We start from the raw sequence: 25,820 nt of genomic DNA, 5'->3' as shown, positions 1-25,820 counted from the left end.
GGGGTATAACTCTTGCTCTGGCTATCTTGCTTTTCTGCTTTCTAACTGCCATTGAGTTGAGCAGCTCTCCTCTGTCATGTCCTTCCACGTCAAGCCCTTTATGCTTTGGAGTCAACCAACTGACCATGGACTAAAACCTGAAACCCTACACTGAGTTGAGCCTCGCCTTTAAGTTGTGAGTGTCAGGTATCCTATAGGTATTTCGTCACAGGGATGGAAAATTAACTAATACAATTTTTAAAGAACTGAAGAATATGAAGTGAAAAATATTTTCTTATGTCTTTTAGTCATCCAGTTCACCTACCAGCAAAACAATGCATTGCAGATTTTCTAAGTCTGGTCCTAGCCTATCGACCACTCCTTTCCAATAAACAAGGCTATAAAGTCAGTTTACTCCTCCTTTGGGCTCCCTGGAGGACCTTACACACACACACATACACACACACACACACACACACACACAGTCCTCACATGCTTAGCCTGTTTTCTGGAGCACCTTCATAAGTCCTCTTGGGTCAGCATTCTGACACATAATAGATAAAGGAGTGAATAACGATACAGTTGGATCGATACAGTTGGATCTAATAGCTTTCTCTTCTGAACTTTAGTTTTTTGTTTTGTTTTGGGTATCTGGGATCAAACCCGGGACTTTGAGCTTCGGAAGCAGGCGGGGGCACCACCACTGAGCTAAATCCCCGGCCCTCTCTTCTGAACTTTAATAGCACTTTTCTTTGCAATAAGTACAGATTCCTGAAGTACAGGTTCTGTGCCTGATGCATACATGCTTGCCGCACAACAGGGGCTCAGCATAAGCCTCCGAAGGATAAATAAAAGGAGTAGGCAGCTACCACACTGAGTGAATGAGTGGGTTCTTTGTACAAGAACAAATTGATCGGTCTCCTATCCAACCGGCTTTCTCTTTTCCTCTGCCTGCCTTTTTACTATAAACTTTCCTCCTCGACTGAAGCAAATGATCAGAAGTGCTAGAGAAGCAGCAAAGTGGGCCCCAAATCGTGAACGGTCTGTTGCCTGGGAGAATTTTGTCCTACCCGCACCCCGTCTCAATGGCCGAGGGGCGGAGCGGGGCGTTGCGTCTGTGTGCGTAGGTTCCTCCTCGCGCAGCCGTAGTGCTGGGCGAGTGGGCGGGACCAGCGGTTGGTAGCTTTTAACGCGGCCCGGCCACAGAGGCGGCTGCACGTGCGGGCGGAGGAGATGCGTCACTGATCGGTGAGGCGCGGTGGAGGGGTCGGCCTCCCTTCGGTGCCCGCTGCTGAGCCCCTCGTCAGCGACAGTTGGACAGAGGGTATCACGACGCTTACTATGCGGGCTTGGGCCGACCGGGCGGAGGGGCTGGCAGGGGGAACGTGGGCTCTACAAGGAGCGAAGAATAAGGGGAGAAGAGGACAGGATTCCCCGGCTCGGCCTTCAAGAGAGGGCTCCAGGTCTTGTAGAAGGAGAGGGTGGAAGTTGAATGGGTGGGCTCTTCACTCATAGAACTGAGGGTCCTTTCCTCCCTCACCCAGGAGTAACTAGGATGAACATGACTCAAGCCCGGGTTTTTGTGGCTTCAGTGGTGGGACTGGTAGTTGTCCTTCTCTACGCTTCCATCCACAAGATCGAGGAAGGACACCTGGCTGTGTACTACAGGTGAGCGACAGGTGCAGTCAGACTGGGCTGTAGAGCAGATGGAGGGGGTATTCCCGTCAGAGGAGCGTCTGGTCTGGGAAGTTGCTCCCTCAGCACCGTCCTGGAACCTGAGGAGGCTTTTGCGGAGCGATCTTTAGGTATTGGGCGGTCTTTGTGCATAGGTTAAGACTCCCTGGGAGGGAAGGAAGAAGTCACTGTGTAACTGAAGAGATGGGACAGATCACTTCTTAGAGTGTGTATAGGCTTTTAGCTTGCCACTATAGATGCTCTTTAGGAAATGTGGTCCTGTTTATGGATTTTTCCTTAGGTTTTTCTCATTAAAAACTTCACAGTGTCTGATTATGTCTTATAAGCTCTTGATAACCGTGACAGTTTTTAAATCCTCAGGGTGCATAAGCGCAACAGTAATAGGCTACCCTTTTCCCTCCTTCCTGTTTCTTCCAGATAGAGAGATGGTATGGGATGTATTGCTGTCTGGTTGAGCTGGCATAGCTTTTCCTTCAAGACAAACACCACAGGTTCTTTTTAATATAGACTAATAAAAAAGAAGCCAATTTGTAGAGAAATTAGGATAGTAGTATATTCAAAAAAAGCTTCGGTTTTTTGCCTGTTTCCATCATCCCCTCAAAACTGGTATTTCTACTTTCAGATCCATCCTGAATCCTAGAAAAAAGTACAGTTTTAGTGATATGTCTTAGCAGATGGAACTCCAGCATAATAAATGACAGTTTAGTCCAGATTTCCATTCAGTTTGGTATTGTCTTTCAACAGTAAAACCAAGGAAAGATTTCAGTATATGGCTCTCACAGAATTATTAATGAGCCTAAAACAGTTCATCTTTTATTAGATAATATGACTTATTTGTAAGCCTATTTATATTTTCAGAACAGGAAGTTAAGTTTTATGAATTTCTTATTCACTGTGCGAAATAGAACTTTTGTTCGTTTGCTCCCAGGTTACCTCCTTTCTACAATTTACAGGCTGTGATTTCATAGTTCTCACATTCCAAAATTTGATGAACAAGTCCATATCTTATCTACTTGTAGTCTCAGTCCTCTTACCCTTCGTCTTTCCATGCTAATTTTTTGTTTTTATACTGAAAATATGTTCCTGGTATTTTGATTTTCTTGGAGATAGATTAAAAGAATCACGAATCTCAGAAATTTTCCCTTTCTTGAAAGTTTACATTGTCTTCTTTTATTGAACCCGATGATTAAATGGATAATGCTTTGATTTGCCTCTTGTTATGTACATTAAAGTATTCAGCTGGGAATTTAGAATTTTTTTATCCAACTATTTCTCAGGAGACTTAAAGACTAAAGAGAATCCTTTGAACATGAGACCCAGAAGTATGGTTAGTTGAGCTTATGAAACAAGCTGTAACATCAGCAGTTCGGTTTGATCTTTTCACATTTTTAGGTGTGATAGATACTGTAAGCAGCAGTTGTTCATCATCAGTAACTCCTATTAGAGAGGCTTTAATAGTTTAGAACAGTGATGGTGAACCTTTTAGAGTTTTCAAAGAAACAAACAGCCCTGATGGCACATGTGTCGTAGGTTCATCACCTTTGGTTTAGAGGATGAGTAAGAATGAATATTATAGGATTTTTAGATTTGGAAAGAGAATTTCTCTCTTTATAATCTTGTCAAATTGAAACATCTTTTTTGCAGGGGAGGAGCTTTACTAACTAGCCCCAGTGGACCAGGCTATCATATCATGTTGCCTTTTATTACTACGTTCAGATCTGTGCAGGTGAGTGATTTCTAGGGATTCCAGATAGACAGGTGTGACAGGAGTTACCACACCATTGGGTGGAAATGGATTTCCTTATTGCTTAAGCATATGTTAGTATTTACTTAAATGTAGGAGGTAAGTTCGGAGTACAGTTGTCAGCACAACTTATGATTTGGAACCACCTCACTGTTGAAGAAAATTAGAAGTGTAAGCTAGGCAGTGTGAAAGGACTAACTACCACCTGCATCAGGTAGATTTTCTGTTACTACTGTCAAAATAAAAACAAGAATTAGGAATACAACTAGAAATAAAAAACAGTGATTACTTGGTTTAGAATAGTGTTTGGTTTCCATAGAGGCAGGTTCCTTGGCTACTGTTAACCTAGAGGATCTGAAATTTTATGCAGTTTTCCTGCCTTTCAATTTTTGCCTGGTACATTAAACACAATTTTATGTGGAACATTAGTGAATGTGATATTTTAATAGCATTCCAGGACATTTGAAATAATTGTCTCATTATTAAAAATTTGGCCATGGAAAACACTTAATATCTTTTGATGTAGCAAGATGATAAAATATGATTAGGTGTGATTACTTTTGCAAACTCAATGTGATTGTAAGTCTTTGGCTTCAGACACTATCATCTGCTGCTAATTTTTTAGGAGTCAGAAAATTTAATATTATTTAATCTTATAATTTTAATTCTAGGCTTCCTGTTAAATGAGAGCTCAGTTATGAATAGCTAAATTCCCCCAGATTTCCTTACAGTTCCCTTTTAAATGACTTAGAAAAAAATTGTATCTATTAAAATGAAATATGGTGTTCTTTTCAGAGTAGCACTGATTTCCATATTGCTTTTCCATATTTATTCATTCTTGCCGTGGTTAATGTTTTTACCTCTTCACTCATCTCTCCCTTTATCCCTTCTTTCCTATCTCTTGGTAGCCATGTTAAGACTCATCTCAAATTCCTTCACTTCTCATCTATATCTCTTAAACTATATAAAGTTTTGGCCTTTGATCCTATTTAGTAATGTTGTCTTGTATTCTCTAAGTTTCTGTGTGTGTCTGTGCGTGTGTGTGTGTGCGCGCACGTGTGTGCATGCACACGCACTTTCCAGAAAATCTCTAATCTTAAAGGCAGGAAGTGCAACACATTCATATTTCTGATCTTTTTGCTCATGGTAGAAGTTGTTAAATTGAGTTAATTTCTCAGGAAACAATGTGATATAGTGAACATGGGGACTTTGCTCTGCATCAGTTAGTTGTTATGACTTTGATAAAATCACTTAATTGTTGGAGACCTCAGTTATTCCTCTGTGAGAGAAGAAATTTTAATCACTTGACAACTTAAGCAGTCTATAATGATGTTAATAATGACATCATCAGACCTTTAGAGATTAGGAGCTTTTTTAGATCTTGTTTAAAGCTAGGTATGTCTGTCTCTGCCTTCTTGAAGTATGCATCAGTATGTTAGTATGTTAAGTAATTCTGATGCAAAGATGTATAAAGAAGATACAGACAAAAATACTAAACAGATTTTAGAGCTTAATTATATGTATCACAAATGCACTGTTTGTAATATAGTAATAAGCTATCATACATACAAATGAAATATAAAGATTTCATCAATTAATATATTTTGTATGTACAAAATATTAAATGCTAGAGCCAGTGTAACAAAATAGAATATTCTTTATATGTGACCTAGTAACATTTTAAGAAAAAATTAGATTAATAAAACTCTCTTAAGAAAGTGTTCTTATTAGCATAAGACAAAAAATTCATTTCTAGCAATTTTTGGAACACATTAGAAGATACATTCCTCTTTAAACAAATGGTTTAACAAACTTGGCAATTGAAAGGAATATATATGAATGTGAAATCCCATATATGATATATGAAAAACAATCCTTAAGGAAATTATATGAAAACTTTCAGCCTTTAAAGTATACATAATGTGAAATAGACTCATATTGTGTATGTATCTGTGTTTGGTACTGGGGATTGAACTCAGAGCCTTTGCACAGAGTTACATCCCCAGCGCTTTTTCACTTTTATTTTGAGGCAGAATCTAGCTAAGTCGCTGAAGCTCTGGTCAAATCCTCCTCTTCTAGTATCCTAAAGCGCTGAGATGACAGATGTGCAGCACCACACCCTGCTTAGACTCACAAAATAAATATTCTGTCATACTTCAAAGATACTGGACCATAAAAGTAAAGATAGGACATTAAGATTTAACATGAAACTCCTAAGTTTCAGAACTGGCTAGAGACTATCCTTTGGGCTTAAATAGGAATATATATATTTTACTTCAGGTTAGTGTGGAATATGGAAATTGAATTAATGTTTTGAAAGAAAATAAATTGAATTTATCTCTTCATCAACCTTCCTCATTTTACCTAAGACTATCTCTAATATTTACATCAACCTAATCTCTCAACCCAAGACTTATGTTTTATTCTTTTCTCTCTTAGAATTTTATATTCACCAAGTAGCACATCTTTCCATTATTATGTATTGACAGCTTTTAGTTTTCACGGTGTTTACTAAGTTAACCTCAGTAAGTTGATTCCCTAACTTCCCAGTTGGTTTTTCTTGCCTTCAGATAAGATGAATAATGAGAACCACGTCACATATAAGCAAAGGAATTAAGCAAAAAAATTTTTTTCTTTTTTCTTGGAATGCTAAAAATTGAGCCCAGGACATCGTGCATGCTGGCAAGCGCTCTAACACTGAGTCACATCCCTAGCCTGACATTTTGTTTTTTGGAAGATTCAAATTTTATGACTGTGTATAAGATGAACTAGAGAGAATCCATGCTTCCTAGCCGGCATTCAGAGTTCTCTACCTGATATCATTATACTCCTTTTTTTTTTTAGAATTCACCTCTTATCTAAAGTGTGACTTCAACTTCAATTAATCTGATTTGCTTCTTATCAGGCACACACACAGTGTGTCTTCAGCTTTATGTATTAGAGTGGACATTTATTAAACTTAAGATGTTCTTCTGTTTACTCTCTTCTTAATTTTCCCTCTATAGATCTAGCTTATACTTCAGAGACCTTTTAAAACTATTATTTTGTTCCCTATAATTTAACTCCTAACAGTTTCATTTGCATCATATTTTGTACCTATTAATGGGTTGCTTTGTAAGAATTTTATCTCTTGTTCTGGATTGTAACTCTTTTGAAAATAGGGACCATGCTTCTTTTTTCTACTTCATAAAATATGCTACTGTGTGCTTGTTAAGTGCAGTGTGTCCAGAACATACTCATTAGGTGCTGACCTATTTGAGGCACTTAGAGTACATTAGAAAGTTATTCTGGATTCAAACAAAGGTGTGACATGACAAAGGAATTAAGAACTAGATTGTTGGCTTAGTAAGAGAAAGCAGTATTGGTGTTGGCACTTGTTTTAAAAAGGAAACTGAACAGAACATGTGAGAGATCACTAGGTCTTCAAATAAATTACTGACTATAGCTTTAGAGAAGAAAGTTTGCTGTTGAGTTCAAGGGCAGCTTTGAGTCATAGGACATTTATATGGATAAAATAGTTATCTTTTCTCTTTAGTGTAAACAGTAGTATTAGCAGTGGAATCAAAGTTCAGAACAGAAATCCTAGCCATGGGTGAGCTAGTAGTTTGCAGTCCCAGGCCAACTCCAAGCAAATGAAGGATTCCTTAGAAAGTATTTTCTCCTTACTAGCAAATTGAATATTGATTGAATCTTTTCTAGTGCATTTTTATTTGTACCTTAGATATAAAATATTTTGTCTCAAGTCTTTCATTTCTACTAGGATATAAAAAGAAATGACTACTGTGAAAGCTAATCTTTGAGGAACTGAAATTATAGTGGAGCTTTCCCGTACTTACTCTCAGCAGCTCTCCAGAGGTTTGCCTCTGTGACCAGAAGTTCTTTGACAATATGTATCTTGAGTTTTGATGAGTAATTTTTTTCTTCCCTAGACAACACTACAAACTGATGAAGTTAAAAATGTGCCTTGTGGAACAAGGTAAGGTTTCTTTTTGCTAACCAACTTCTCTGTAGTTCAGATAGAATTTCTGTTCCTAAAGCTGTGATCACTTAGACATTTTCATTCTTTCTTGTTTTTTTTTTTGGTACCAGGGATTGAACTTAGGACCTTGCGCTTGCAAGGCAAGCACTGGAACCACTGAGCTAGATCCCTGGCCCAACTTAGACATTTTCAGATAGAAATAACAGTAACAGAGGAATTTCTGATCTGAGTATTTGAGCAAAGAGCAAGGCCTATCTCCAAATAGGAGCCTTCCATCTTCGGAACCAGTAAGGCATTATTAAAATAGAAAAAAGTGAAGTTTTAGAGCCAGCAGACCAATTGAACACAAAATACAGAGTTTTCATATTACCCCTCATCCCCACTGCACACACAAATGCCTTCATTAACTTTTCTGTGCTTGGTGCCCTCATTTGTAAAACTCAGGTACAGTAATAGGACATACATTGCGGAGTTAATGTAAAGATCAGAATTAGTGAACAGATGTTCATCATTTAATGACCTACCCATTTAGTGACTGGGCGTACAACCAACTTGCACTATTCAGACTTACAACCTGTCCTTTTTTTTTTTTTTTGGTACGGTTCTGTACATCTTGTTTATAGAGCTTCATTGGATTTTTTTGGTACCATACACTACTGTAATTTTTGCTGGTTATACTATACAGTACAGTACTGTTTTATGTTCTGTTATACATTGTAGTACTGCATGTAAGAGTTACACAAATACAAGCAAAGTCATCAAGTTGGAGTTTCCTTTGGCCATTTCTTTATTCTGAATATAGTAATATACATACTATATACAAACCCTCATTTAGCAACCAGTTCATTTAATGACCTAGTTGTGGGAGTGGAACTCAGTCATTAAACAAGAAATGTCTGCATATAAAGTATCTAACCCAGTGATTGGCCCAGAATACTTGCTTAATAAAAGCAAGTTTAAAAACTCACCTCTTTTTCATCTGTAGTATTAAATGCCATGTAATTTATAGTTTGAGTCAGTAGGTCTGGAATGAAGCTTGAGAATTGGCATTTCTAAGGAAAATTCCTGGGTGATAATGACATTACTGGTCTTAAGACCTCACTTTGAGAATTGCTGCCCTAAAGAGGTTTAGGGAAAGAAAGGCAAGCAAGGCCCAAGTTATTTCTACAATATACTCACTACATTGAATTACATTAAATGAAAAATGTGAAATTCATAGTATTTTTTAAATTATGTTTTGGTTTTTTTTGGTACCGGGGATCGAGCTCGGGACCTTGCACTTTCGAGGCAGGTGGCAGAACCACTGAGCTAAATCCCTGGCCCTTAAATTATCTATTTTAAATGATCTCAAACATTACTAGTCTACAGTTTCAGTGTGTTCAGTCTGTGGCTGGCCAGCTCCACAGCAGAAACAGTGGTGGAAGGGCGTGGTGGAGGAGCTGTCCATGTCATGGTGCCCAGAAAGCACAAAGAGAGGGGAGGGCCAAGAACAAGAACATACCCTTCCAAATCACCCCGCCAGTGATCCACCCCTTCCAACCAGCCTCTACCTCTGAACATGGGACCTTGGAGGACACTTTAGATCTAAGCCATAACAGATACTTTTTGAAAAAGGACCTAACTCTCCATGTTTTAAGTTAATATATATTTATCACATTCTCCCTAAGTCTAATTGTAACTCTTATGGATTCCTTTTAGTGGCTCACATTTTTCCTCTTTCTTTGTTTTTAGTGGTGGGGTCATGATCTATATTGATCGAATAGAAGTGGTTAATATGTTGGCTCCTTATGCAGGTATGTTACCCATCTATTCTGTTGTTATATAGTTGTAACTAGAATATTTATAACTGAGAGATTCCCTAAGGAATAGGAAGATACTTTTAAAGTTTTATAACCTCTGGTTACTGATAAATATAAAGGAGTAATCACTGGAACATTTTTATTTCTAGGTAGTGGAGTTAGAAATAGTGTATAAGTTCTGGAGAAAATTGACTTTCTGCAACTTTATAAGTTTTCTCTGGGCTTAGTGTTTCTAAGGATGGTAGTCGTTGATTATTTTTACAATGAGAAGCATTTCATCCAGCCAGGATGAGAGATAATTTCTTCTCCTGCTAAAAATCTGCAACTAATAAATTCCTTGGATCACACTTATTTGTCACCATAGAGAAGTCTTTCCTAGTTGAGATTTGCTGTAACTTGAAGAGTAAAGTCCTCCTTGTGGGGAAAGCATTTTCTTAAATGAAAACCCACAGCAATACAGGGTTAATGTTTAATTCAAAAACTTAAATTGCAACTTTTGAAAAAGATATGCCATTTTATCTTTTCCTGGTAGTATTTAGGGGATACTGTGTTTAGCAAGAGCAACTGAAAAAAGTGAAGCCTTTACCTTTGAGGAGTTTTTATTTTACTTAAGAAGATGTGATACAGACTAAAAAAAGAGTATCTTGGAGTGTAAAGTCATGCCAAATTTCACATTACTACTACAAGGCACAAATAGTGAACAGATTTCAGAGCAGAGAGCCCCATATGTGTTACTGTCAACTGGATTTGAATTATATTTTTTTTTAGAGTTTAAGTGTTTTCCCTATCTTTTTTCACCTGAAGTTGGCCCTTGGTATCTATGGGTTCCACATCTGCAGCTCCAGCCACAGATCAAAAATACTCAGGAAAAAAATTACATTTGTAATTGAACATGTACAGACTTTTTTCCTTGTCATTCTTCCCTACACAATATAGTATAACAGCTATTTACATAGTATTCATATTATGCTAGGTATTGCAAGTCACCTAGAGTTGATTTAAAGTATATAAGAGAATGTATGTAGTTTATATGCCATTTTATCTAAGAGACTTAAGCATTTGTGGATTTTGGTATCCTCATGGTGTGTTGAAACCAATCTCCTATGGATAAAAAGGGACAACTGTACTTTCCCTATTGATAGATCATGGGAGTGGATTATGATTGAAAATGGAAAAGAAAAGATTGATTGTTCTTTAGCCAGAGAAACAGGACACTGTTAGTCACCAATTCATTGAAAATGATCAAGCCAAATGATTTAGTTAGCAATTATTTATTGATGGCCTGTCCATCAAGTATGATCTGGAATCAAGCTGCATCTATCTACTGTCCAAGTAACAAGGCCAGTGGAGCATATCCTAGGGTCTGAAGACAAAACGTAGAAAACAGCGTGTTTTATGTCTTTTTTTTTTTTTTTTTTTCCCCGGTACTGGGGATCGAACTTGGGTCCTTGCGCTTGTGCAGCAGGCGGCGAAACCACTGAGCTAAATCCCCGGCCCAACAGCGTGTTTTAATAGTTAGAGTCCTGTTCTAACTTTAGTAGTTTAGTAGTCCTGAAATGGTCTAGTATGTACCTTTTAAGGCATTTCTGAAATTTTCTGGTTCTATGTTTTTAAATATGAAAAATTAGATGTTTTTGCTGAGGATGAGTGCTAATGTATGTAAATTGCTTGACATAAAGTCTAGTCTAGTCCAGTATATGTTAGCTCCTTTCCCTTCTAGCCTGGTATCTTTTTTATAGCCTTTAAAAGTTACCTTTTTTTAAAAAAAATGGTCTTTTGCAGCTGCTTTCTTCTTTTATTCTGTCAGTTAATTTAGTTTCTCTTTACCTCTTGGCTAAAGTTTTGTTTTGCAGTAATTGCATTAACATATTCCCTGCCTCTGCTCTCCATACTTCTCAGTTCATCTTCACATTGCTGTCAGAGAATAGATATGACTGTCATGCCCTTACTTGAAAACTTTGACAGTTCTTTTTTTTTTTTTCGGGTACTGGGGATCGAACTTGGGACCTTGGGCTTGCAAAGCAGGCAGTGGAACCACTGAGCTAAATCCCTGGCCCCTTTGACAGTTCTTTATTAACTCCAAAATAATACATACTTTCCTTAGTATGGAATTTGAAGTTTGTACATTAGTATTGTGAATGCAAGAATATCTGGAAAATTGAGCCCAAGGAACACATCAAGGTTTGTGAGTTGTGTTTTATAACTATTTTGTTGACACTTTTACTCATGTATTATATACCACTCTAGCTTTACTCTAGCTGAATTCAAAGGTACCTGAGTCATTGTTGAGTAAAACAAACATGGGTTGTACCTCTCTTCCAGTGTTTGATATTGTAAGGAACTATACTGCAGATTATGACAAGACCTTAATCTTCAATAAAATACACCATGAGCTGAACCAGTTTTGCAGTGCCCACACACTTCAAGAAGTTTACATTGAATTGTTTGGTAAGTCTAATTTTGTATGATATATGTCAGTTGCCAATTAGAAATCTTGTTCGGCTCATTTATTGATGCTATAATAATACTAAACTTTGTGCTATTTGAGTGTTTCTTCTGAATTTATAATAGAGTAATTGTCTTTAAAATACTTTTTAAGGGCCAGGGATTTAGCTCAGTGGTTCTGGCACCTGCCTTGCAAGCACGAGGTCCCAAGTTCGATCCCTGGTACCAAAATAAATAAATAAATACATACATACATACATACATACATACTTTCTATCATAAATTATTTCTTATATAATAGAGATTAGAGAATTCCTACTTAGTAAAGAGAGTAGAGATTAGAGAAACTTTATTCTGATTTTGATGTGATAACTTTCTGGTAATTAACCTTGATGCTATTTTAATAGATAGTTTGAGGAAATTTAGAAGTCTGTTTGGGGCTCCACAGCATCCAGCCCCATGTTTAAGATTTGGTAAGAGGACTGACAGGATTTAGCATATAGTTATGTTCACAGATAAGATTTATTACAGCCAAAGGATACAAAACAAAATCAGCAAAAGGAAAAGGGATATGAATGAAGTCAGTAGGAGACCAAGAGTCTTCTCACAGTGGAGTCACACTGTATGTGCTTAATTTGCCCCGTAACAACTTGTGACCGCACAAGTGAACTATTGTCTACCAGAGAAGCTCATTGGAAACTCAGTGGCCAGGGTTTTTCTTTGGGGCTAGTCATGTAGGCACCCTCTTCTTAGCAGGTACCAAACTTCCAGGCTCACAGAAGGACACATGTGCTCAATATAACTACGTTGTTTGTATAAACAGTTTAGCCACAGTGAACCACTAGTATTAGTTCTGGAGATGGTAGGAATACTCCTCAAATCCAAGTTCCCAGGTAACAAACAACTGCCACTTTACAAGCAAACTTTCTTAAGGATAACAGTGTGAGGCCTGCTATGTTAACTTTATTCTTCACAAGTTTTATTTGTGATAAAGTTCTGACCAGGGAGTGTATTGTTGCCATTGGTTGTTCACTTCTCCCTCCTGGAATTTTTAGTAACTTAAAGGAAGGTATAGGAATGCTTAAATCTCTTCAAAACCCACTAATTAATTCCTTTTTGATGATTGATAACCACTACAGTTCCATATGAGGAAACAAATTTGTCACATCACTGGTCATTTTAATAATGATGAAAGTACCATTGAGGTCTATAAAAAATTCATGGGGGTTACAAGACCAAGTGAAGTGATAGCATCTTCACTATTCATTTTGTGTGTGCTTCAGAGACTTTCCTATGCACTTTTTCTTTCTTTTTAAATCCAAAAAATAGTAAGGCAGAGGTTGACAGGAATGACAATTAGTTATTTTGGAATTTAAGTAAAGATTGACTGAAGATAAGAATTTGCTTTTTTATGAGAATCAGGATACATATTATGAACCCCAAATTAAGAAACTAGAGATCTGTATTCTTATTGAATAAACTGATTTTATCCAGTAAATTTATCTACTAAACAAGTATTAAGTTATACAGTAAATAAGCTTATCCAAAGTTGTTAAATAAGTTTCTTAGATAACCTTTGGGGGGACAAACTTAATAAAGCTGCTTGTTATCTTTCTATTAGATAATTTCTCATACTTGTCTCCCACACAAAAGAAAAACTGTTTCATGTATGTCTTATATATGAGAGAGTATATCCTTATAAAAGAATAATACTGTGAAAACTTTGGATCTCATACTGACTGGTTTTGTTTTGATATTAATATGAGGTTAAAAAAAATTGAGTATCATGAGATGTATTGTTACTGGCTTCAAAAACAGATCAAATAGATGAAAACCTGAAACAAGCGCTGCAGAAAGATTTAAACATCATGGCCCCAGGTCTCACTATACAGGTAAGCCCTTTTCCTAGGAAAATTCTCTGGGAGCTTTGAGAGCTTTGAATATGATCCTCTTTTCATCTGATTGTTTATTCAGCAGTTTATTTAAGTGAAATGGTGTGGTGATTTATAAAATACTTCTCTCAGTTTGACTTTAGGTCACTCAAAATGAAAAACATACTTTTGTAGTTTCCCATGAGTGATATTTTCTTGTGTACTCTTAGAGGGATGTTTTTTCCTTCGATTCTTTTATTGGTACATTTTAGGTATACAATACATTTACATTAATCATTGGGAATTTGTACCTTTTCATGATGTATCTTGATTCTTATTTATTCCCCATTCCCTACCCTCCCTTCACGCCCTCCACCCTTCCCTGTTTACAAAGACTTTGTTTCCATTTTTTCCTTTTCTCATAATTTTTCCTTTCCCTTCTTTACTTTCCCCTTCCCCTTCCATTTCCCCTACCCATTTGGGCCTTTTCTTCCTATTTCACATTATCAATTACACATTTTAATCATTTTAATCCTTATTTACACTTTCACTTTCTCACACGAGAGAAACTATTCGGTATTTACACATATGTCCTATTTATTTCACTTAAGATTATGGCCTCAGTATGCATCCATTTAGCTATAAATGTCTCTACTTTGTCATTCATTATGTCTGGGTAGTACTCCATTTTATTAAAAAAACCCACATCTTCTTTATCCAGTTTCCAGTTGATGGGCACTTGGGCTGTTTCCAAGCTTTAGCTATTACAAACTGCTGCTATAAACATGGGTTCCTCTGTATCACTGTGGTACGATTCTTTTAATTCTTTTGGGAAGATACCCACCAGAGGAATAGCTAGGTCAACTGGGACCTCTAGTCCCAGTTCTTTGAGGTATCTCCATACTGATTTCCACAATGGTTGCACCACTCTGCACTCCCACCAACAATGAAGAAGGATTCCTTTCTCCCCACAATCCCTCCAGCACTTGTTACTGGTTGATTTCTTGAAAGCAGCCATTCTTTCTGGGGTGAGGTAGGCTCTCAGTGTTGTTTTCATCTACATCTCTCAAATGACTGGTGATGTTGAACATTTTTTCATGTTTGTTTGCTGCTTTTACTTCTTTGTCTGAGAAATGTCTGTTCATTTCAGATGCCCATATTTGAATTGGGTCTTTAAGTTTGGGGGGGGGGGTCTGATTTTTTTTAAGTTCTTTATGTATTCTAGATAGTAGTCCTTTGTCTGAGGAACAGCTGCTAAAAATTTTTTCCCGCATTGTAGGTTGTCTCTTAGCTCTGTTGGTGGTTTCTCTTGCAGTGCAGAAGCTTTTTAATAAGAGGAGATCCTAGTTGTTGATTCTTTGTGCTAGTTCCCGTGCTACTGAAGTTCTGTTTAAAAGTCTTTTCCTATGCCAATGTCTTCAAGAGTTCTACCTAACTTATCTTCCAGCAAGTTTAGTGTTTCTGTTTTAATATTTACATCTTTAATCCACTTCGATTTTAGCTTAGTACATGGTGATAGGTATGGGTCTAGTTTTAATCTTTGACAGGTTGAAATCCAGTTTTTCCAACACCATTTATTAAAGAGGCTATCTTTTCTCCAATGAGGAACGCTACTGGCGTCCGCGGGACAGTTCTGCTTAGGCAGATATTGAGCAATATTTTAAATGAAGTACTGTGGTAATTTATTGAATAATTTTCTCAATTTGATCTCTGCCAAAATGAAAAACATATTCTTGTAGCTTATCAGGAATAACATTCTTGTGAATTCTTACAGGAAATTGATACAATAAGACTTTTACAGGGAAACAAAATTCATATTTTGGCCCTGTGGATGGCACTCATAAATACAGTAATGCTTATTTGTCAGTGTAAGAGTGAGCCTTGTTCTCAATAAGATTATGAAAAAAAGTTCAAACAGTAATTCTGGTCAAAATAGATATCAAGAATATTAATTGACAGGTGAATTCATTGGACAATTATTGCTGTACAAGGGCAGACATCTCAAGAGAGTGTGCCTAGGACTATGATTGAGTTGAGATATTAGGTAGATCTGGAAAAATTAATTGGATTTATGTGGATGAAAGAAGTGAGAAAGGTATTTCAAGTGTGTGGGGTAACCTGAATAAAGCAAAGTAAGAAATTTAGTGGTGGTAAGGGCAGTAGAATTGGGAGATAGAATGATGAGAGATCATATCCTGCTTTTCTGGATCATTGTGTTTTCAGCTTGTGAGCTGAAATGAAATTTTAATGGGTCGTTTATTCCTAGAATAGAATAAGAAAAGAAACGTGTAGCAAGTTTAAGTATTCTGTAACATAAGGCATAAGTCTGTGGGAGTAGGCATTTATACTGAATGGCATTGCAAAATGCATTTATTACTATGTCCATGGTCAGTAACATTTGAAAGCCACTGCTCTAGATCTGGATTACCTTGAAATAGCATGGCATCTCCAGCTTCCGTTTTCAGAAGCCCTAAGATCTATTGGTAGTTATAAGCATTACTTCAGCTAAAGATAAAGTTTTGTAAGGTATCCCAAGTTCTTCAGTTCTTTTTGTTCAAGGGCACTGATCCTAAGAGTGTGCATTCAGTATAAGTGATGGTGTGTGTACTTCTCATAAATGAGACTAGAAAAATGGGCTGGGTTTTCCCTATGGCCTGTTCCTGCTAGTCTGTTATCTTAGGTGTCTGAGGGTAAGCCACCGAAGTTAAGGGGTGATTTGAAATTTCCAAAAGTAACTTTGTGAAAGCCTCTTGGTTGTCCAGTCAGTTGTGGCTGGAATAGCTTTATAATTTCAAAGATAGCATAAATGGAAATGTCAAAGATTTTTAGATTTTGCCCAGTTTGTTACTTGGATATATAGCTTATTCCTTTGAACAGCTGCCTTGAATTCCTTTCCTTATATTACTTAGCCATTTCTCTGTCTCATTTTTTGGTATTAATAAACCACTGTAGTGAATATTTATGACACATGTCCTTGTTTGTACAAACTGTCTTTCAAAGTGACTGTACAAATCCACGTTCTTCTCAGCAGTATATGCAAACACTTATTTCTATATGACCTCACCAGTATTAGAAACAGTCTGACATTCTGGATTTTGCCATATAAATATCTCTCTTTGATTTGTTTTTAATGAAGTAAGCATCTTTGATATTTTTATTGGTCATTTCTACTCTCTTTTGTCAATGACTTTCTCATATTCTTGTCCCATTTTTCTGTTAGGTTTTTAAAAACTGATTTGTAGTAGTTCTGCATATATCCAGAATATATGCACAGACTTGTATATGTTGTAGAAAAAACTTGGGTATTAAGAAAATGATGACCAAAGTGAAATACACCAGTAATTTTACTATGAAGAGATAACGTTGTATATTTGCAGACTCTTCTTAAAAATACAGGAAAAATGTTTATATGTACCTGCTAAACTAAAATGAATTTCACCATTCTGCTCTCTTCACTAATTATATATATATATGTGTATATATGTATGTGTATATGTATGTATGTATATATATATGTATGTATATATATATATGTATGTTTCCAAGTCAAAATAAAAATTTACTCATTACTTCTAATGCTTATATTTAGTGAATTTTGATCGTTTCTAATCTTTTTACCATTATATACATTTGGCAGTGACCATGCTTATACATACATGTTTTAAAGCCCTTCCTTATGATAAATTCTAAAGAATGTGATTGATGAGTCAAAACATACTCCCTGTTTGGGAACTTTTTAGATATATACTGCTAAATTGCCTTTCAGAAAAATTTTATCAGCTTACCCTCTCTCATCAGCAGTGGTGGTAAGCTATAGTTGCTGTACAGTTGCTTGTGTGATTATGCCTAAATTGTTGGCAGAAGCAAGCTCTTTCTTAATCCTTTTGGAGATTAATATGATATTCTGTATTAATTATTGCCTAGACCAGTAGCTGCCTATCTTCTTGTCCTTCTTTCACTTTTATCCTTGCCTACTTCACTTTCGGCACAGCACCAAAAACAAAACTTTTGAACTTTTTTAAAAAATAAAAAGTTATTGAATGAAAGCATGTAGCATTGTAATGTATTCTCTTTTTTAAAATTTTTATTAGTACTGTACATGTTTACATGCAGTTTAGAATCATCTTGGGGAGTGGGTACATGTACATTCTGCAGCTTGTTTCTTTTATTAATCTCCTTCCCTTTTCCTCTCCCCCCCCTACTCTTAATTCCCCTATCACAGTTTTCATTCTTGTTATTATTAATCTTAGCTCATGTTATGGCATATAACGTTTACATTCATTGAGGTCATTAGGTTCCTGTACATGACACTCTACTTATTTCTCCTTCTCCTCACCCCTTGTCCTTGTTCCCTTGGGACCCTTTCCCTATTGCAAGAGATCCATCCCCTTGTATCTTTCTATTTTTTATTATTGTCTTTGTGTTTTGCCCTTGTTCAAATGAGAGATACCATATAATATTTAAGCTTGTATGTCTGATTTATTTCACACAGCATTATATTCCAGGTGCATCCATTTTCCTACAGATCTCTCAAATTTGTCATTCTCTATAACTGGAGAATGTTCCATTACATATAGATACCACATTTTCTTTTATCCAATTATCTGTTGATGGGCATACTGGCTGTTTGCAGGATTTAAGTATTATGAATTGTGCTACTACAAACATCAGTATGCATGTATTGTTGTAGTGTGATGTCTTAAAAGGGGGATAGCTGGATTGTATGGAATTTCTAATTTCAGTTCTTAAGAAATTTCCATACTGATTTCCACAATGGATGTACTAGTTTACATCCCCACCAACAATGAAGAAGGGTTCCTTTTTTACCATAGCCATGCCAGGATTTGTTATTGTTTGATTTCTTAATGATTGCCATTCTTCTGGAGTAAGATGAATTCTTAACATTGTTTTAATTTGCATTTCTCTAATGGCCAGAGATGTTGAAAACTTTTTCATATATTTGTTGACTGTATTTCTTCCTCTGTGAAGTATCTGTTCATTTCTCTTGCCCATTTATTGACTGGGTCTTTAATTTTAGGCGGTTTAATTTTTTTGAGTTTTTTATATATTCTAAATATTAGTCCTCTGAGGAGTGGCTGGCAAAATTTTTTTCCATTCTGTAGATTGTCTCTTTACTCTAGTAATTAATTTTTTGCTGTACAGAAGCTTTTAAATCTGATATAATCCAGTTTGCTGATTCTTGCTATCATTCCTGTGCAATTGAGGTTCTTTTTAGAAAATCCTTTCCTGCACCTATGTTTTCCATCTGTTTTACCTATTTTATCTTCCAGTAAGTTTAATGTTGCTGTTTTAATGTTTAAATCTTTGCTTCATTTTGATTTTAATTTAGTATATGGTGAGAGATAAGAGTCCAGTTTCAGTCTTCTGCAAACAGATAACCAGTTTTTCCAGCACCACTTGTCAAATTCTTTCCTCCAACATATGCTTTTGGCCTCTTTGTCAAAAGATCAAATAGTTGACTTGTGTGGGGATTTTTTTTATCCTTTATTCTGTTCCATCAATCCACATATTTGTTTTTGTTCCAGTACCATGTTTTTATCACTATTGATTTGTAATATAGCTTGAAGTCAGGAATTACAAGGCCTCTTGCTTTTCTCTTGTTGCCCAAAATTGCTTTTGCTATTCTGAGTCTCTTCTAGTTCCATATGAATTTTAGGACTATTTTCTATAGTTCTGTAAAGTATGGTATTTTGATTGGCACTGCATCAAATCTGAAGAACAGTTTTGGGAGTGTGGCCGTTTTGACAATATTAGTTCTGCCTGTCCAGGAACAGGGGACATCCTTCCATTTTCTGATGTCCTCTTCAATCTTTCTCAGAGTATTGTAATTTTCTCTGTAGAGGTCTTTCACTTTCTTGGTTAGATTAATTCCTGGGTATTTCATTTTTCTTGAAGTTACTGTAAATGGTATTTTCATAATTTCCTTCTAGTCAAGTTTATTATTGGTGTACACAAATGCTAAAGATTTTTGTGTGTTGAATTTGTATCCTACTATGTTGCTGAAGTTGGTTATTCATTCCAAGAGTTTTTTTGCAGAGTTCTTTGGATCTTCTATGTAGAGTATCATATCATGTGCAAATAATTGTAATGCATTCTTAATGTAGTAGACAAGGTCTCTGTTGTTTTGGTTGCTTTTGTTTCATTTAAAATACTTTCTGTTAGTTGAATACAGCTTTAGAACTTCGAGTCTATTATTTCAGTCTTCCTATTTTTAACAGATTACTATGTAGTTGTGATAATTTAACTTTTTATTCTGTTTTTAAATCTAGTAAAATACATCATTTGGTCAAAAATAATGGCCTTTGATATTTCTACCAGATGAATTTTCATTATTGATATTCAGGCTGTATCGGGTATTTAAATAATAAAATAAGAATATAGTTTGAAGCTTGACCATTTTCTTTTTGTTTCTTTCAGAATTTCTGAGTTGGGCAAGAAATTCATATCCAATTTAAATTAATAATCATGGTTGTAAAGAGTTTGAATACTATTCTAATACTAATACTAATAGTAGCAGTCTCTCTTTTAAGAAAATAAAAACATTTCAGAGCTGGATGTGGTGGCTAATAATCTCAGCTACTCTGGAAGCTACGGAAGGAGAATCCCAAGTTCAAAGCCAGCCTGGGCAATTTAGCAACCTTCTGTATCAAAATTTTAAAAAATAAATGATAAAAAGGGCTAGGGCTCAGCTCAGTGGTAGAGCATCCCTGGGTTCAATCCCTAGTATTGCAAAATAATAATAAAATTAAAGAATCCAATTCTTTTATCTGCAACTTTGTTGAATTTACTATCACTAGTAACTTTTTGGGTTAATTTTGTTAGATTTCTGAGTTACATAGTTATGCCAAAATAAATCTTGGGCTGGTGATTTAGCTCATCAGTGCTGCACCTGCCTCACAAGCTCAAGGTCCTGAGTTTGATCCCTGGTACCAAGAAAAAAGAAAAACAGTCTTGATTTTTCTCCTCTACAGCCTAGTAATTTTCCAGTTCCCAAGTAATCCTGTTTTAATTCTTCACATAGCATTCATAATTATTTGGAATTCTCTTTTTCATTTACTTGCTTTTTTATATTATCTCTTTTTTTTTTTGGTACCAGGGATTGAACTCAGGTCCTTGTGCTTGTGCAGCAGGCGGTGAAACCACTGAGCTAAATCCCCGGCCCCTATATTATCTCTTTTTAAAATTTTTAATTCCATGAGTGCAATCCTGCTTTTTTCACTATTGTATCCACAATGCCTAGAACAGTAGTTAGCATAGAGAAGGTACCTGAAAATATTCGTTTATTAAATGAGCATTTTCTGTAGCACTCAGTATTTTAAATTTTCCTTTGCCTACATTTGTACCTACCTTTTTCTTTTTGAAAACTACTCTGACAAATTAGCATGGTGAAAATAGTCATCCTTGATATTTTTTCCAATATTATTTAATGGAGTAACTAAATATATGCTTATAACTCAGGGGTCAGTTTCAACAGGTATTTTCATTTTATCAGCACCCCCTTTTCCACTCACTGTGTGTGTTTGCGCTATTTTGGCCATTGCTTTTGGGTAGGTTTTCTTTTTCTTAAATCTCTTATGATGCACCTTGCTCATAGTGTCTGTGATAGCAGGTGTTTATACTTTCACGTTTGATATGTGAAATATATATGTCAGGTTTCTCAAGATTAACAATCATGTGGTATGTTCTTCCACCTCATAAAGCAAAATAAGAATCTTCAAAGTTAGTCCTATTTTATGATGCTTTTTATAAGACTAAAACATAGCCAGTCTCTGAATTAAATGCAGTGTGACAGTGCTTCCTTCTGAGACATAGCATAGCACTCTGTATTGGAAATCATCTGTATGTCTGTTGATCACATAGTTAAATTTGTCATTTCAAAAATCCTGGCTCAGAATTTTTGTCTTCTAGATATCTCCACTGAATTGTACTTATGGCCTCACATGCTTTTTTAGCCTCTGATGAGGTCTTTGTATAGCCCCCAGCTTCATATCCTATTCCACTGTAATCCCTACCATTAGTTGACTGTCGCCTCAAAAATGACCTGCAGATTTGACCGTTATCTTTCATATAGGAAATGCCACATTGCTTAAAAGTTTTTAATGCCTTCTTTTAAGGTCCTTGTGCTTAAAGGCTATGTTACTTAAATTTAGCCAGTTTTTATTGGAAAATTAAATCATCAGAGCAGCAAAGTGTTTCTGTGTATGTGTTCGCAGTGTAGGTGGGGAATGCAGCACGTTTAATTAGTAAAATGAGAAGCTTTTGAGAGATGAAATCTTTGGGGTAGGAAAGTCAACCTTCAAAAAATAGCACTTTCCAAGTAGATAACCTTAACTATTAGTTAAAGTACACTGACTAAAGAAACAAAATATCTAGTAAAGAATGTCCACAGTGACATGTGGACTGTTATAAGTGAGATTCCAGGAGGAAAGAATTCAAGCTCTGAATTGTTATTTAATATCTTTCAGACATTTGACTATTTGTAGCTTGTACTGAGCGAGTGCAGTTTTAGGAAGTGATAAATTAATTTGCTTACTAGTTACTGTATTAAATTGTATATGCTGACCTGGGTTTTTTGTTTTAGGGGAACTTTTCCCTAAGGGAATTTATTTCCTTAAAAGTACAGTAGTTCTCCCATGGTCAGACATTTTTTAAGGAAACACATAGCTTACCTTTGATTCTTGGTGTGATAGCATGAAAAGTAGATTTCCTAGTGTGATTCTTACATACAGTTGTATTGTATTTGTTGTTTCATTAGTATGATTTGGGGAACTCTTTTTGTAGAAGATTTAGTTTGAAGACTTATTTTTCCATATATTTAAGGTCTATTACTTTTTTTATTTAGGCCGTACGTGTTACAAAACCTAAAATCCCAGAAGCCATAAGAAGAAATTTTGAGTTAATGTGAGTAACATACATCGAACCCTAATATTTCTGTTTAGAGTTGTCTGTATATTAATATACCAGTGTAGAGGAAACATGTGAGATAAAATACTCTGCGGTTGATGAAATATCATCTGTACTTCTGTTTTAGTGATAATATCTTCATTCTTTAGTCTCACCATACTCTTTTTTTTTTTTATTTATTTTTTTGGTACCGGGGATCAAACTCGGGCCCTTGCACTTGTTCAGCAGGCAGCAAAACCACTGAGCTAAATCCTCGGCAGTCCCACTATACTCTTACTGGTTTTCTCTTTATATATGATCATTACAGGAGCACTTTCAATGGCTAAAGAGCAGTTTGCTATAGGACTCTTGCTGGACCCCTTAGGACAGTGATGGCGAACCTTTTAGAGCTTTCAATGATACAGACAGCCCATTGTAACATGCATGCCGTAGATATGCCACCACTGCATTAGGAGCTATAATCTGTACGTAAATAGTACCTTGTACTCAATAGAGGAGGGAAAGAGTCCTAGCTATTAAGATTGAAGAGAATGTCCATATTTTGTTAGTTATTGTAATGGTAAGAATAGACAGTTGGTAAAAGTTTGGTTTATTCAAGTATATTAGTCCTGGATCTTTATAATTTGCTTCTAGAAATGTGTGACTTGAATTGACTTCTGTAGTCTTTTTCTTTCATGTGTCCAGGCCTGGCTGAGAATGAGAAGTTACTTGCTCAATATGAAATTAATTTATGTTTTAGAGGTCCCCTTTTAGGGAAGTACTTACTGCAAGCACCTGAAATGGCATTATTCTCATATGCTGGGTACTAAAAAGAAGATTGGGGGTTATGAAATATTGGAAAAGAATAACTTTGCAAAAGCCAAGGATACAGTAGATGTATAAATAACAGAGAGTCCAAGGAGTAGTAACACTGCTTTATGGGGTGATCTACTTGAGTCTTTTTTGTTCCCAAGTCTGTATATTCTATCACACAGAGCTTTATTTTCTCTTTTTCGTTGTAGAAGAAAAACTCCTTTTTTAGGACTATAAAGCATAGAGGACTAAGCTGGGTAAATCATGGGTCTGGAATCATTATAGAAAAGCTCAGCATGTCTTGAGCTTTAAATATGATTGCTTCTGTTGATGGAAAGATGAATGTGGCAGGCCTTCCTCCCTCCCTTCTTTCCTTCCTATTTTTAATGTCAGGGATTGAACCCAGAGCCTCATGCATGCTAAGCATCCACTCTACCAGTTAGCTATACTCCTGGCCATGGATACTGTGTTTTCTGCCCTCAAATGACACATACATAGTATTCAAAATATCATTTCATGTCTTTATCAGTGTTGGCAGGAGGAAGAGATATGAAAGGAAATGTCTGGGGGAAACTGGTAGAATTACTTCTGAGATAATTCTTGATCTGTCTTAATTTCATAGACTTTTGGAATTCCAAAATTAAAAGCTACTTGGAAATTATCCGCTCTAGCTTTTTACCTAACTAGTAATCATTTTTAATACCATTTCTGCCATGTGGTCACGCAGTGGTAGGCACTTGTAGATGGCCAGCATTTCCACTATTTGAAGCTCAAATTCTTAGAAAAAGTTTTCTTTCATGCACCCCCAATACTTCTAATAACTACCACCTAGTTATGTTTTTTGTACAGCAAATAGAGCCACTACACCTGGGTATCAGCCTGAGGAGGGCAGGAGTTGAAATCCAACTCCATTCTGCTTGCCTAAGGGACTGCATCTACCCAGAGACTGGTGCCTTTTTCTGATTAGTTGTGAGGCTACATGGGCTAGCAGGAGGCCTAACAGCAAGGGAAGCCTTTATGTACTTCCTGCCAGATTGCAGGCCTTTACATGATATAATTAGAAGGAAAAAAATCAGGCTAAAGTTCTGATGTACTAAATTTTTAATCTCTAGGTGACTTTGGACAAATCGTTTATTCTTTCAGCCTCATTCATTATAAGTAAAGTAATACTTCCTGTACCTACCCTAATTAATCCAAATGTTCTCACTTTAAAAAAAGTTCTCTGGCCCACTGTAAGGTCAAAATTGCTGGCTATGACTGCACAGAAGAAAATCATTTCTATGGTTGGGGCTGTAGTTCAGTAGTAGAGGACTCGCCTAACATACACAAGGCCCTGGCTTCATCCTGAAAGGAGTCTGGGGCACTTCTAATTTTTATAATGTTTTGTTTCACAGGGAGGCTGAGAAGACTAAACTTCTTATAGCTGCACAGAAACAAAAGGTTGTGGAGAAAGAAGCTGAGACAGAGAGGAAAAAGGCTGTTATAGGTACTTGGACTTATTTCTGAAATGAGTGTCTCTCTAAATATGTATGCTGTGAATTTCTCCTGTTCTTTGTCAGTCTCATTCATGTTAGATATTGACAGAACTCAAATGAGATTGCATCATATGTTGTAGAGAATTCTGGAAACTTCATTGTACATTCAGATATTCTAAAGCCTTTAAAAGTAGATGATGAAGCCAGTACTTAATGAAATGCCTTGGCTTTTCAACATGTCTTTGTCAAAAGCAGGGAGAATGAATAGGGTTAATGAGAAACTTTAGTCCCTTGGAATAAGATTTTCCTTTATACAGATTTAGAATATGAAAATTTAGAGGTGGGGCAAAGCTCAAGATTCAAGTATGTGTTCTTGCAATTGACAAGCACCTAGTTTTATCTGGATAGATTTTGTCATCTGTGAAAGTATGGTGGGACTGCTTATTTTGAATCAACACTCTGGGATACTGTATATATTACACTGCTATTTTCAGTCCTAAATTGAATTTGAGATACATTTAATTTAAGATACATTTCTGTGCGCCATTCATCCCCTCCACCCTTCCCTATTTACATAGGGCACACAGGTAATGGGGAAAAAATAAGAACCAAGATACGTCATGTACAGGTACAAGCACCCAGTGATAAATGTGAACATATTGTATACCTAAAATGTACCAATAAAAGAATTTAAGCAAAAAAAAAAAAAAAAAGATACATTTCCGTTTGAATCCTCCTTTGTACCTTTTCCTGGTCTTACTTCTTGACCTTTCTTCTCAAGTTGATAGGTATCCTTTTTGTCCATACTTTTATACTTTTACTGTAAGTATACAACAACAGTTTATAGAGAACTATTTTACCTATTTAAAACTACAAAAATGATATCAAACTACCTTTCATTTTATACCTGGCAACCCCCCGCCCTTTTACTGACCATTGAGTTTTTTTTATATTGATGCATGTACCTCTAGTTCATATTCAACAGCTGTACACTTTCATTCAATGGACTACTCTTAGTTTATTCTGATGAATTACTGGTGAAGAGTTAAGTAGTTTCTAGTTTGTCCTTACTACAAACACTGCTGCAGTATTTTCATTTCTCCTTGCATCCAAGTG

General features: G+C 36.0%; 1 protein-coding gene across 1 annotated transcript in view; it reads left to right on the top strand.

The window, feature by feature from the left end:
• Positions 1-1,126: 1,126 nt before the first annotated feature.
• The window catches only part of Erlin1 (ER lipid raft associated 1), a 41,079-nt gene continuing 16,385 nt past the window's right edge, over positions 1,127-25,820 (top strand). The window contains exons 1-9 of the mRNA XM_004838659.4: positions 1,127-1,303; positions 1,524-1,647; positions 3,319-3,400; positions 7,348-7,394; positions 9,129-9,190; positions 11,519-11,644; positions 13,460-13,533; positions 22,376-22,434; positions 24,624-24,715. Of these exons, the coding sequence (XP_004838716.1) occupies positions 1,535-1,647; positions 3,319-3,400; positions 7,348-7,394; positions 9,129-9,190; positions 11,519-11,644; positions 13,460-13,533; positions 22,376-22,434; positions 24,624-24,715 (655 nt within the window). The 5' untranslated portion in view covers positions 1,127-1,303; positions 1,524-1,534. The remainder of the gene's footprint in view (positions 1,304-1,523; positions 1,648-3,318; positions 3,401-7,347; positions 7,395-9,128; positions 9,191-11,518; positions 11,645-13,459; positions 13,534-22,375; positions 22,435-24,623; positions 24,716-25,820) is intronic.

The sequence above is a fragment of the Heterocephalus glaber genome, unplaced genomic scaffold, assembly GCF_053883595.1.
Source record: "Heterocephalus glaber isolate CG9 unplaced genomic scaffold, H.glaber_assembly_v1.0 deba00001497, whole genome shotgun sequence".
Classification (NCBI taxonomy): Eukaryota; Metazoa; Chordata; class Mammalia; order Rodentia; family Bathyergidae; genus Heterocephalus; species Heterocephalus glaber.
Note: the sequence above shows the minus strand (reverse complement) of the source record. Positions and strands in the feature narration are given on the sequence as shown.